The 14375-nt window shown below is 43.5% G+C and overlaps 2 protein-coding genes across 2 annotated transcripts; both read left to right on the top strand. All coding sequences in view use genetic code 11, as the record gives it.

Annotated features, from left to right (window-relative positions):
* Positions 1 to 3689: 3689 nt before the first annotated feature.
* Positions 3690 to 9917, top strand: EGR_05553 (hypothetical protein; the record flags this gene model as incomplete). The annotated part of the gene is made up of 5 exons (XM_024494802.1): positions 3690 to 5325; positions 8550 to 8627; positions 8829 to 8995; positions 9092 to 9255; positions 9563 to 9917. The coding sequence occupies 5 exons, from the start codon at positions 3690 to 3692 to the stop codon at positions 9915 to 9917; spliced, it is 2400 nt and encodes a 799-aa protein (XP_024350722.1).
* Positions 9918 to 13206: 3289 nt separating this feature from the next.
* On the top strand, positions 13207 to 13635 carry EGR_05552 (hypothetical protein; the record flags this gene model as incomplete). Its single annotated transcript, XM_024494801.1, has 1 exon — positions 13207 to 13635. The coding sequence occupies one exon, from the start codon at positions 13207 to 13209 to the stop codon at positions 13633 to 13635; it is 429 nt and encodes a 142-aa protein (XP_024350721.1).
* Between the last annotated feature and the right edge of the window lie 740 nt (positions 13636 to 14375).

Here is a 14375-nt window from a genome sequence, read left to right as displayed (position 1 = left end):
TCGGACCCGGCATGGACGAGGTCATGTGTGCTGAGGAGCTGGAACATCAATTCCTTTTCTCTTCCAAGGTTGGTTCTCCAAATTCTTCCTTCCTCCATCTTATGCATTGGAATGCTTTGATTCTTTCTTACGGCAACGCCTTATCGATTCATTAAAGTAGATAAAATGCTTTCCAACTAGTTTTGACTGGTATTATTTAGATTCAACCGAATTATTCAATAACGAACTAAATCTAATCGTGCGCAGTCCGGTAATGGAGAGACGGGCATAGCGTTTTGAAATTTATATTGAAACTCTTTTTCTGTGCCCAATACTGTTTCCTTCCGATTTTCTCAGCGGGGAAGTAATATGCAGCAACCTCAACAACCGCTGCATAACTCCCAGCGCGGCCGTCTGTTACCATCATGGAGGAAGGCGTACCAGCATTACCGCCATCTTCATCATCAATACCAGCATCAATATTACCAACTTCAACATCATACCTGCCATCCATCACATCAACATCATCAGGAAGGAGTGGGACGGAGCGGAGGAGGTCTCACTCGCTTCCCGGTGCTTATTCAATCTCCTCCACTACCATCGTCCACTCCCACCTCTCCATCACCATTGTCGTCGCTACCACCACCGACCCCTTCTGCGCATTGGGGCGAACCGTCGGAGGAAAACATTGTTTAACGTTTTTATTCTTCTCCTTTCCTCACTTTGTCAGTTTGATTGCTCATATCAATTCCATAAACGTTTCTTCACTTCTGCTTGATCGTGAGCAAGTCATAAGCTGTGCAAGTCTCCAAGTGTCTTGCATGATGCGAAGGGGTTGGATGCCTCACAAAATCGACCTGAAGGTCGCTTATTGCTACCGAGCGTTGCTGAAAGAATAGGGGTGGGGTTTCCGTTCCCTCAGTAGCCTACTCACGAAGTCCCCAATTCGCAACGCTTTCCCAGCGAAACTTTATCAATATCTTGGGTGACCGGTTGGTTTTTTTTATAAATCACCTAAACTATGTCCAAGCAACAAGCAATTTTTTTCACGCCATTCCCCAGCATTTGTTTTCAATCCATATTTTGAAAAACAAACATCGCGATCTAGGTCCGATTCCAACGACGCGCGGTCTTTAGATAGCTGTTTAAACGTTCATTTGACCAATACGTTATAAATTACTAATTTTCAATTTTATGTAATTAAGCGGAACCCTATAACGGCTCTTTAATTCATGAGAGGGATGTTGCAAAATAAATGAGGATGCAATACGCCAAGAAATCCCCATCCAATGCATCGACTTCTCAAGTAAGGATGTAGAGTTCTGTAGTCTATTTTATTGATTTATACTCCACTGGGAATCTCCTCTAATTTACTGGCTTGTCTCTGAAAATGAATTGAAGTCCCCGTAGATTCATTCTGATCATTTCCACCTTTGGAATGTATGATCTTCATTCTTCAAAAATTGAGTAAACTCATCTGTGTTTGACTGCATGTGAGAGCACTTTTACTTCCAAAGTTCTTGGCGATGCCTGAAAATATTTTTTTCTAGCCTTTTGATGGTTTTGAGGAGTTAAAATAACTTTAAAGAAAGTCACTTGCACCACAAGCGTCGCCACAAGCCATGCTTGATATGTGGAACAGCGTCATAATCAATGATAACCCCCAGATCAGTGCCAATCCACTGACTTTGTATATCAAGAGGCAGAGGGACTAAAAATTCCCACCCATCCAATTAACTACTGAATTTGGAATGTCCAGATTTTTCCCTCACTTATCGTCTTCTACTCAAAAAGTTCAAAAACAACTCTGTCTAAGATCCACTCCGTTTTATTAGTTTCCACTTTATTTTGTTTCTTGAGAATAAAGTAGAGCCTCTACAAACTTATTCTTCCCGTTTCCTCCTGAATAGTAAAATTGAGTCTATTCCATACTTGCGTTTGAGTGGGTATAGAAAGTGCTTGAATTTTTAAAGTTATGTCTACTTATGAAGATCTTGAAGACTTGAAAGCCATGAACGCTCCGTCTATTACTGCTTTACGAGGAGAGGTAGAGAAAGGACTTCGAAGAGGCTCTCTCTTCTATCTGCTGGCGGTGGAGTGCAAGAATTGGGTTTGAAGTCTATTATGCGAGGGTTGTACTTGAAAATAAGTGCTACCTTCTCGTGCACATTGCGTAAAGCATCACTCCAAACAAATTGGAACACCTCACCACCAAACAACAGAGAAAAGGGCGCCTTGTGAGTCTGCGCGGTTGCATAAAATCTACCGTCTCTAGCTCACTCAATGAGGTGATCGGCCATTTAGGAGTGGTGATTCCAATCCTCGCGGACTTAGTGAAGTAGAATGCCTTAGAGGTCTCACAGGTCGCTTTACATGCCCAAATCATTAGCGTACCTCTTGATAGGGATTTAGTGTGAGCGAGATGCAAAGCAGATAGAAAATACTACCTCAATGCCTTCAAGAATCTAATGATTAATGAGAGGGAGGAAACAATTCGTCCGAAAAGGAGTACCACCACTTTTCGATGGGTGATAGGATACAAAGACAAGGTTTGTCTCTTGAACCACTAGGATGGAAGGAAATAAACTTGTTCAGGCTTGTCTTGCCTTTAGCAACACAACAACTTGTGATTTAATGTAAACTTAAAAGCTAGATAAACCATCTTTTTTATGACACCTTGATAATTTATTTTTGTGCAAAAGTGCTACCATGCAGTTTTAAATTTGGATTTCTTGGAAGTAAGGCTAGCTTTCATTATTCCTTGGTCATGTTGTTCCAGTTTGCAAAATTGGAAAACAGGGGTCTTTCTAAATGTAGAGTAGATAATCAAATTCGTACAGTCAACGCTCCACGTTCTAGGATCTCATCTCTTGAGAAAGGAGAGCTTCACACGCATGTAAGGTCAAGATTTTCTTACTTAAGTATGGCGTCACAAATATGTGATACGCGTTTCGCATCATTTTACAGTGGTTAAATTCACCATAAAGCTTTGCAGAAAGGTTGCCTAAATTAAAAATGATAAAGCAACCGAAAATGGTTTTAGTTTTACGGCTATTTGCGTGTTTTGCTGTCTAAAGAGGTCGACCTTAAACAGGTTAAGGTCAATACGCACCAGAGACTTCTATACCGAATTGGCTATTTACCGTCATTTATCCATTTACAAGGTCGAGTGAAAATGCTAAGATGGAAATTTTTCGTGTATGTTAGTGTAGCGCCCCGAGTATTTCCCGAAAACGATAGAGTACACAATACCTTAACAGAATGTGCATTGACACCGTTCAGCCAACCGAAAGTTCAATACCTGCAAAACCCGAATGAAAAGTTAAACTTACAATACAAGCATTACAACATCTTATTATGGAGTTAGAAAGACTCCTTTTAGGTATGAGGGAATGCTACCATCCACGAAAAGTTGTTATCATCAGGCTTCGAATCAAATTGTGTTTTGTAAGATTAACTTAAAATTAACCAAAATTGTTGTATTTGAATATTCGCTATAAAAATCTGAATATCTGATGAGCGGAGGTTTTGGGTTTATAAAGCCAATCAGCGTTGAGTCATTTGATTTGTCCGCCCCACATGATCGATCGATCGATGCGCTAACTATAATTACATTAATGACAGCTAATTAGGCTTCATTATGGCAGTAGACTGGCGCGAGGGCGAAACGACTCATGGTCGGCTAAAACTTGCAATTCTCTTTAGGGAGTATGGAAGAGACTCCGGCACTCGTTTTCAAATACAAATGTCGCCGAAATATGTTCGTTGCACGACCGGCCACCTGCCGACCGGCGCTACAAACGCCCACTCCAATTGTCTCCTTCCACCACCGACCAGAAAGAGGAAGGACTACTGCAAAGGAGTCTCACACCCCCACCGTTGCCTCCTTCAATCCTCTCAAGAGAGCAATCAGGACTAAGAATGTTGCGAAAGACAAAGTTGAGCCCGAATTAAAGGAAAAGGCAACAGAACAGGAGGCAACAAATAAGGAGGTGACTTTGGAGTTTCAGAGATCCTACAACTCCTCCCTTCATTTGAACGTGTCACCATCTTCATCTATTAAATTTGATAGACGCGATGCCTCCTCGAGGATAAAGCTGTTGGCAGTGGTTCAGCGTGGTGAAAGTGTAGAACACTCAGAAAAGTCCACTTCGACAGATTCTTTTTTAAAATGCTTTAAACAACTTCCAGATTTCCCTGAAGGAGAAGAAGAAAATTCTACTGCATTAAAGTCACCAGGAAATTTAAACGATACTGCCATGGAACTTCCGTTATGGGCCAAAGTAAGTCATTTTCAAGGCAATTTTATGGACAACGAAAGACCAGGTAGTGTTGGAGACATCGAAACGGTGGTGAGTGAAGAGCCGAGACCCATCCAAAGCACAGTTTCTATCTCTGGGGACGAAAAATTGAAATCACAGCCATTTGAAGTCAAAAGAACCAATGAGTTTGGCTCTGCTGTTGCGCATCAAAGAGTGATAGTAAGACAGCTGCCTTTGAATTACGCCTTGAGTGATGAGAACTCAAAATTATCCTTGGTATCAAGGGGGATCCAGTGCAGTGATCAGCTGGACGGTGAGGAACCTGAAGAAGAGAATAATGGACCTCCTTTAAGAAACACAGCACCCGATTCACCCTACGTGACCCTGCACAAATGTGTTCGTGAGATCTATAAACAAACCTGCCATTGTCGCGCGCATTCACTCTGTATTGGCAAGCGAAATCCGAAGGTGCGAGACGTTAGCACTTGGACGTCTGATGGAAAAATAGGGGAAAAGAGAATTTCTAGAGTCTCCAAGATAATGCAAACCGAACCTCCAATGCATGACATGTCCACTCATTTTGCAGGGTACGTCTCCAGACAGAGTCAGAAATTTCAAACTGCATTCCATCCCCTTAACTATGTTCAAAGTAGGTCATTTGCACCACAGACGTCAACACAGACCATCTTTGATATGTGGGACACTGCCACAATCAGCGACAACTCTCAGATCAGTGCTGATCCACTGTCTTGGCATTTCGACAAACTAAAACTGCAGCGACATTGTCAGAGTGGGGATTCGCGAAGTGAATCAAAACGACGCAAAATTCGTCCATTACAAAGTGCCTCTTTGGATTGTCGAGGAGATCATAGTTCTCACTATTACCAGCAGCAACAAGAAAGAAGTCACACTTACTATCCAAACGCCTTCTCTGTTTCGACACAGACGCCACGGAAATCGGCTCCTCCTCATTGCATACAGACGACTGTTCGATGGAGACGTGGCTTAGATGGCGCAGACTTCAAAAGGTGGGTTGGAAGACATTCCGTAAGACGTGTTGCCACTAAGTCTCCTCCTCAGAATCGTAAGTGTGTCATTTCCTCGCCACATGTAAGGCAGAGAAGTCCCATGGTAAGGAAAGTGGTCAAATCGAATGGCCAAACATCACGCAGAAGCAATTATCGAATGCACACCTTCTCATCCATTCAGAAACGTTGCAATCATCCGTGTTTCTGTTCACAATCGAATTACAACACCTGGAGATGATGTGTGTGTGCAACGGCATAGGTGGAACCTGTGCGAGGCACTGCTTCAGCAGCTCTAATGACGTCTGACACGATACTTCTAAAATCGATCTTGAGGGCCTCCATTGTTGCAAAGGGCGAAACGTTGTTACACGACAGAAATGTGCATCAAGCGCATCGTTAAGTTCAGCCAATACATGGACGAATTTGACCTCAGAGGATGGGTCAGTTTCCTTACTACTTGTCTGTTGTTCTCCTCAATGAATCTGTTATTGTCTTATTATTTCCTAATAAATTACATGAGTTATTACATTTACCGGTGGCATATTGAAAGGGAGCTGACGTTATAGAACTGTGGGTGGCCTCAATGTGCGAAAAGTGCAGATATTGAGGTCACGCTTGTGATTGAGGAATCTAGTCTGAGTTGAAGAGTACTTTGGCCTTAGTGAAGGTGTCCACAGCAACCCACCGTACAGGAAATGGCGAATTCGGTTGATATGTTGATTGCTCGTGTCTGAGGTGTCGTGAAGGCAAACCAAGCTAGCAAACCAACTGCTCTTGTAGATCAGATGAGTGGACACCAGTCTAGTGTAACACCTGTTCTAGTGTGGGGGCGACTGTGACAGTTGCATGCATAAAGGGGAGCACCGGGAATGCAGGAGCGCTCTTCCATGGGTCACAGAAGCGCAGGCAGAAAGGGTTCATTGATGCTAATCAGAACGTGAGGGTTGTGAAAACTTGACTACATGGACATTTTAGCCATGGGCACAGGCCATTTGCGAGCATCTCCAGTCTGACTCACAAAAAATGAGGCGGTGCTGCAACAGCATCCAAGGCAGGAAACCTGCAGGACACGAGAATGTCAAATCCCCTGACCTTTTCCTTGACCCCATAAGCGGTTGAAGTGTCACATGAGGGTTATTGGTCACGTGACCACTAAAGCCAGGTATAGACTGGTCGCTCAAATGAAATGCACACTTGTCGTGGAAAGAGAAGGCGTGATCCGCCTAGCTAGCCATTTCCAATTTGACCGAGCTCTAATGAAGAGCCAGAGTGGACGGAAGAAAAAAAAAGGTCCTGTGAATCGCTGTGCAAAAGGCGCTGCTAATGCGATCAGAAGCATTGGTTGTGTGATTGGCAGGGGCAAGGAAAATCGCGTTAACGTAGGTGTGCCTGATGGAAAAGTCATGAAAATTCACGTCTTCTGGCATAAACAGGGTGATACGGCAAAAAGCTTTAACTGTTTCGCCAGATCCTCGAATGCGTTGGGATCTACGGCAACAACGGTGCCACTCTACAAACCACCACGAAAAGAACCTCCGTTGCCATCACTTAACTTCCGAGCTCGAGTTTATGGATAGAATCAGCGTTCGAGCATCGCAGTTCACGACCAGCACGACTCGAGGTGGTTTTCTAACAAGTTTTTTTCTGGTTTAACGTCATTAACCACGGTGAACGCCTAGTTATTAGCACAGGGCATGTGGAATCAAATTTTGATAGTTAAACATTTTATCCGTGGTTCCTCACGGCTGATAAACCCATTTTTTTCTTCTTTATGCTTCGTTTCTTAGTAGGGTTTTACTTTAATTAAACTAAGAAAAAAATATATGCCCCATTGCTTTCTCCCCTTTTAGGAAGTGGGCAATTAATGAAGACTGTATCGGTTGCTTATGACAAATACATTTTCGCATATAGATGCCAACATTTCAGAGCTTTAAAAAAGGCCAATTGTTAGGAAATGCAGTTTGACTAGCAATATCAAGTGGTTATCAGCATCACAGGGGTATGTGAATCTCCGATTTTCCTGTTTAAAGCGAATGTCACGTATACGTGACGCAAATATTTTCACTCATTTATTAATAACATATTAGTTGACTAATTAAAAAAATAATAACACAGAGGTAGAGTGGCCTCAAAATATTTGCTAGCTCTTGGAAATTTGTCTTCTTTCCAGATGCCTCCCTCTGGCGCCTCCATGCAACATGAAATTAAACCTTACCGGAGGAAAACCGATAGCGTGCATTTATGCGCTTGTCATTCGTGATCAATTAAGATTGCCAAAAGTTGGAAGAACAGACTCAGTACTTACTATGTCGCTGAAGGGGGTGTTTTTATCCGAGAGCTAAGCAGAAACCTCACATCGGACTGGAGATTTGGCGATTGTATATTCTTTGTAGAGCCAAAAGCACTTCTGTAAATCTTTGATATCGAAAAAACGGCCAGCGTGGCCTCAGTCTCAAACGACAAGTGGCATCACTGCCATCCTGCCAAGTTGTTTGCCTTCCAGAGATGCTTTTTGAAGCTACGAATGATTGTGAGCCACGATTGTTCCTCTAGACCCCAGTAACAAACTCGTCGCTTGTGCGACTTCTTCACGAGACCGGTTTTGCGATAGTCAGGTATTCCACGCATTAACTTAGAGTTCATTGGTATATACGACTACTTTGGCAAGTTAAAGGAGCTGCTATGACTAATTTTCTGACTGAATGAAGTACGGTAGTCTGTGAGGCTTTTGCACCCCTCAAACAACTCACTTCAATCAGAGTCATATTGCTGTGTCATCGTTGAATTCTTCTCTAGAAATGATAATGTATGGGTTTCACACTTCCGCTTACACTACTATCACTAGCAGCTGCCATTTTGACCAGCGGCATCTAAAATGGCCTGACTTCCAATGTGTTCACCACTACAGGTAAACTAGGAGGAGGCAGATCGCAAACAGATAATCTCTTCTAGATTACTGGACATGCCATTATATATTGCCCACTACTTTGTGTTGTAGTTAACTTGCGTGGGAAAACTAACTTAATGGCGATCTTTTCTACAGGAATTGTTTATTAAGGCTGTCCAGTTAATGTCACCTTGCAGTTAATGCATATTTTTTACATTTCATTTAGGGGATTTTCACAGTCACAGCGTAGGCTACCAACAATGCTTTCCAATGAGAAGTAAGTCTCTATTACACCTTGGTACTTCACAAGTTTACCCATTTTGATTTTAGAAGGGATGGTTGGTTTGGCTTAGCTTGACTTCTGAGGAAAAAAATCCCTTTTACACTTTACAGGTGACTCCATGCCTGCTTCTTTCAATCAGAAGAGTGTTTCCTCAATCGCACCCGAGCCAAGTTGGAGTCCCCAAAATAGTAAGCATTTCTTTACCGCCTTAATGGAATTGATGACTTAGTTAACCTACATACAGGAAGTGAAAGAATTGTAAAAGAAGGAAGAGCCAACAGAGCTAAGAGGTTTATGCAATTAGCTCTTTTTGTTTTAACCACGCTATGATGAAGAGGTGGAGTAAATGGTAGAGGACAAATAAGTTCCTGTGCATCGCCGTACAAAAGGCACCACCAACGCGATCGCAAGCAATGGCAATGTGAAGATTAACGGCAAGGAGAATGGCGTTAACACAGGTGCGGCGGATGGAAAATCCGCCAAAATTCGCGGTTTCAATCATAAGCAATGTGAGACGGAAAAGAACGATTTCAACAGCTTTGATAGGTCTTCGAAAGTATAGGTATCTGCACCATCCACAGTCCTATCGTTTCTTCACAAAAGCGTCACGAAACAAAGCACCATTGTTGTCTCTCCTAATCCTGTGCTCAAGTTTTTGCCCAAAAAGAGCGTTCAAGTGCGTCGCTTGAGCATGAATCCCACAGCCATTGGTGCCAAAACTACAACTGTGCCCACAGCCGCAACTCGGCGAACACGCACAAACACAATATCGCCAAAAAAGCATCTGCTGACTTGCTTCTCGTCTAAGTCCACACCGTTCATCATTCGCAAGGGATGACTAATGGCACCGAAAATTCTATCAGATTCTAGGTCGTTTCATTGCGAGAAGGAGGTGCGCGTTATCTCGCGCGTTCATTCTCGTTCACTTTCTCACACGATTCTTCAGAGACCCAACAGAGAGCAACTAATCAGATGAGAACCGACAAATCACCGGAACCTTCATAGTAGTCCATGCATCTAGCTTTATAAATCAGTGATTAGGATCACAAAACCTGGTCAGTTGATCTGCGAATTAGTGGCTGATTGGCATCACGACCCGCGTGCTCCCTCTCCACTATTGCAGGCTGACACGCCCTCCCGAGGGAATAACTACTCCCTCATTACCCTCTTTGCCAGATGATACTGTCCAATTAGAGGCGATTGGCAACTATTCCTCCGCATTTTGCTCAGAGTGGAGCCCAATTTTGAGAACTAAGACACTGTGGGTGGCCGTCTCATCACTGACAAGAGAGACAGCACTGACTTCTCAAGGGCCGATGAAGACAATGAACAAACTTGATAGTGTCCTCCGAATCAAGGAACGGGACCATGAACTTCAGGTGGATAAATGTGCGCAGGTAGAGCAACCTGCACGAAGGACTCTGACTTTGTGGCAGAGATCGAGTGAGTGTCAGGTAGATCAACTGCACTCGGGTTAATGGTACACTTCAACCGTCAGTAAGACCTTAACTCAGTGCTTCGACATGCATCCTTTCGTGGATATCAAGACTGTTATAGACTTCAAAGATTGTGGTCGAGTGATGTCTATTAGAGGTCCTTCTCATCCACATATAAAGGTCTCAGTTTCGCTCGGCGTGACACAGCATGAGCAGAGATCGTAAAAATGTCTGTAAAAAGGAAAATTTTATCCAACATCGTTCAAAAGTACCTTCTGTGAGGATCCACGAGTGGCAATAAAATACTCTATTTTTGAGAACAATTCAACCTCATATTTGCGTTCCTTGATAGCAGACTTTTTAGCACACTCAGCAAAACATCTCAGTACTCCAGCAGAAGTAACTGCTTAAGTGGGTATGGACTAAGAAGAATATGAATGAGGAGAGCATTTGCATTAAGTTTAAGATGCGAATCGAGACATGGAAGGTGGTTCGAAGGATCAATTTCAGGCTACGGAAGGTGGAACATTTCGTCTGTGCACTCATCGTCTACCGTAAAGGCTGTTTTACAGTCATCTACTGAGCTTTACATTTCGCATCCTATTTTGTATTCATATGCGCAATTTGTGGTCACAATTGTGTTGTGTAAATAAAGTCCTGCAAAACCTATCCCATTTCCATTTGTGCCGGCAACAATGCTGTGGATATGACTGAGTACTATAACCCTAACCAATGAATTTTACTCATTGTTTAATGTCACTTCTACCGTAAGAACGTCAAAAGCCAAACTTTCGTACTCTTACAATCTCACTATCAGTAAAGGTGTGCAGAAGATATGAAATATTTCATACGGTCCCCACAGACCTTCTATTACACCGCTGAAGAACCAGTTGGAAGAAACATCGGACTGTCCGGGAGTAATGTTAATAAAGGGTGTTTGTCAACTATCTCATTGGAAAGCAAGGGGACGCAATGAGTATAAATTTAGGCCACTTCTCCCAAATTCCACCCTTGATCGTACCAGATCGTTTACGTAATCAATACTTAAATCGCTATCAACATTACCATCCCAGATCAATTCCATTTTCCCCGCTATTTCCAAAGGTAATGATAAACGCGAAGTGATAAGCGAATGCACGTCACACAGAGTCATTTCACTCAGAATCTAGCAGACTGCGATGGAGAAAGCCAAACGTCAGGGCCGAAACAAAATCCTATTTAGTTAGCAAAGCGAAGGTTCGATGGAGAAAGTTGAGTACTGGACAAAGCGTATTGCAGCCACTCTCACACCTGTCATCAGAAGTGCCCAGAAGACTGCAGGGGCAAATCCAATTCTAACCATAGTTGGCAGGTGAATGAGGTGTAGCAAAGGCTAGTATTTGACTAGAATGATGATTGGCTCATGGAGGCAATACACTAGTATTCCTAGGGAAAGTAACTAGTGGATGGAAGTCCCGTTAATACAAATTGCTTCCGGATAAAAATGTGAGTAAAGAAATTGAGTAGGTTACAACCTGGAGAACGTGCAGCCACACAAGCTGAAGCAATGCTTGGTTTGAGTCGCATCCCATAGAATCCCCAATTCTTATCGCTTCACACCGTACTCAAGCCCCTTTCTGGATTGAGAAAAATAATCCCTTTGTTGATAAAAGCCCATGTGATCTGAGTTAGAGTTAATTTGCACTGGGAGTTGTGTTACCTTGGCTGTCTAGTCAGTATTGCCTTGCAATTAATGCCCATTTTTTAGTTCATTTAGAGGATTTTCACAATTACAGTGTAGGTTAAAAACACTGCGTTCCAATAAGAGGTAAACCTCCATTTCACTTTGATGCTTTGCAATTTTTTCCTCATTTTGCTTTTAAAAGGGATGGTTGGTTTGACGTTACTTGACTTCTGAGGAAAAAAACCCTGTTACGCTTTCCAGGTGATTCCATGCCTTCTGCATTCCTTTAGAAAAATATTTTCCTGTCCATGTTCCCGCTTTCAAGCACTGCTTGACGTCAGAGAAAGCAGTATTTTAGATATTTTACCAAGTCATTGACAATCCACCAACGCTACTATCAACGGAATTCCCTAAATCACACCAGATTATCCTTTTTACAGGTATTATGGCAAGGCATCCAGAGTAGTGCTTGGGTCAAATTAGTGATAGGATTTAGAGAAATAATGCACCAATCCACAAGTGCTCCACACGATTGCTGTGGTGTAAACTAACAAAGTACCACTGTAGACTAGTATGACAAACTTAGAGGAAATTTCACTCGCATTTGACTCAAAACCACCAAGTATTCCTGCATCAATGACTTATAGGCGTTTTATAGGGTCAAGGGCGCTAACATTTCACAGGTGTTTGATTTAAACTGCCTTTGCGCTTATCACCTTATTACGCTCCAAGGGAAACCTCCGACTAAGATAAGAAGGGTACAATTTCTATTCGCAGGCGACAGCTGAGGTTAAAACCTCCTTTGACGACAGACGGGATTCAGAGTCACACTTACGACTACTGCCCCCTGGGATTTCCCTCTTTTCTTTCCCCATCACGAATTCCATCTCCAGAACACATAGGTAGTCTGGTGAAGTCCTGCGAACATGATGGGTTGCAAATGGAGACACGATATCGGTGACTCCACAACCCAGTCCTTTAACAGACATGGCGTTGTGGAAACCAACATTTTGATGAATACGGGGATTGTAAAACACTGTTACTGTTCATGGCCTTCCTCCATCACAAGAATGCGATTCTTTTTCACAACTTACTTGACATGGTAATTTTAAATCACCTGACTCAATCTGTTGTCCCTATAAACGGTTTCCATGTCAAGTGTGGGTTATTGGCCCTCATGACCGCATTTGCATATCATTGGCTAGACGTCTGATCAAATTGCATCCACGTTGCTACGATAGCCAGTGAATGCCACACACCCACCATTTTCATTTTGGCCGTGTTATGATGAAGAAGTCAAGTGGATGGAGGAAGAGAAAAGTGGTTTTGCGAATTGCCGTGCAAAGGGCTCAGCCAAAGCCACGATATGCAATGGACGTGCTAGGAGCAGCAGCAAGGCGATCGACATTAAGGCGAGTGCGTGGAGAAGGAAAGTCTTAAAAATTCGCCACGTCGATCTCAAGGAAGGAAGAACATTCATCCTTGCGTCAAATCCTCCAAAGCATCGGGACCTGCACCATCCGCAGTCCCAACGATATTATCCCACAGAAGCACCTCAAAGCACTTCTCTGCTATCGTCTCTCGTACTCCCTTGCTCGAGCGTCCGAGTAGCCGTAAGGTTCCAGTGAGTAGTTTACGCACCAATCCAGCAACCGTTGGTGCTCCAAAATGCATGTCGAAGAAGCCATTACTATCCCTACTGCCCGACCCGCCTCAACAGCCACAGCCGCAGCCACAGCCACGGCTACAGTCACAATTGTGCACACGCACAAGCACGCACTATCGCCAACAACATCTCCATGCGTAGCCTTCGCCATCTGTGCCCATCGTCGAGCAAAACAAATCACACGAAGTGCTGTGCCTCCACCCCTATCAAACTTGATTTGCACAAGAGAAAGTATGAACCGTACACTGCTTCAAGCTGCTCAAGCGATGCGAATCCACAAAGCTCTCAACCACGCACAGGGTTTGTCAAGAGGATACGCCAAGTGCTCGACTTCTCGCACTTCCTCTTGGCTGGAAATTCAAGAAGTTACAAGACAAGGATTGCGGTATGTTCTCACCATCACCAGTGCAAAACACCAATCTGCCGCTTGAGAAGGTCGCATTCATGCATACCAAAATGCCTCTGACAAGGCCGCTCATCACAATCCAGTCATGCAATGGGAGATACTTTAAAATCGTCCACAGAGGCAAACAATATGCCATGTGCAGCAACAACACTAACAATGAGACGCAATCCACGTCGTACGAAGAGGTGCTTTACCTTATGCGAGGTGATGGCAATGCTTTTGATGACTCTCTGGAAACAACCAATGGCATTTCAAATTATAGCACTGCGAGTTGTATCACACCAAGTGGGATACGCGTGTGAAATGGTGCTGACTTTCTCCTCTTTCTGCTCACTCGCATTCCTAGAGAGTCTGCAGTTTGACGAAAAAAAACTCTGCAAGAACTCCACGGATTCTATTTCATGACTCGGTGGTCAAACATACACCTCCTGGTCAGACCATGAGAAAAATTGTGCCCGATAATATCTACACCTAGCTCGCTCTCTCTCCAGAACGGCAATTTGAAATGCCCCCTGTCAGAATAGCCACACCCGCGTCACTCCTCTTGCTAGATGACACCGTCTACTTCAAGGCACTTGGCAACTACTGCACTGTATTCTGTTCAGAGCAGAGCACCGAACTGAAGACGAAGAGATGGCAGTAGCCATTGCACCACTGACAGAAGGGACAGCAGTAACTCTACATGAGACGTTGGGACGCATCAACAAACTGCGCAGTATCCGCCGAGTAGACCAAAGGGGCATTCTCTTTAGGTGGATAAATACA

The sequence above is a fragment of the Echinococcus granulosus genome, assembly GCF_000524195.1.
Source record: "Echinococcus granulosus chromosome Unknown EG_S00042, whole genome shotgun sequence".
NCBI lineage: Eukaryota > Metazoa > Platyhelminthes > Cestoda > Cyclophyllidea > Taeniidae > Echinococcus > Echinococcus granulosus.
Note: the sequence above shows the minus strand (reverse complement) of the source record. Positions and strands in the feature narration are given on the sequence as shown.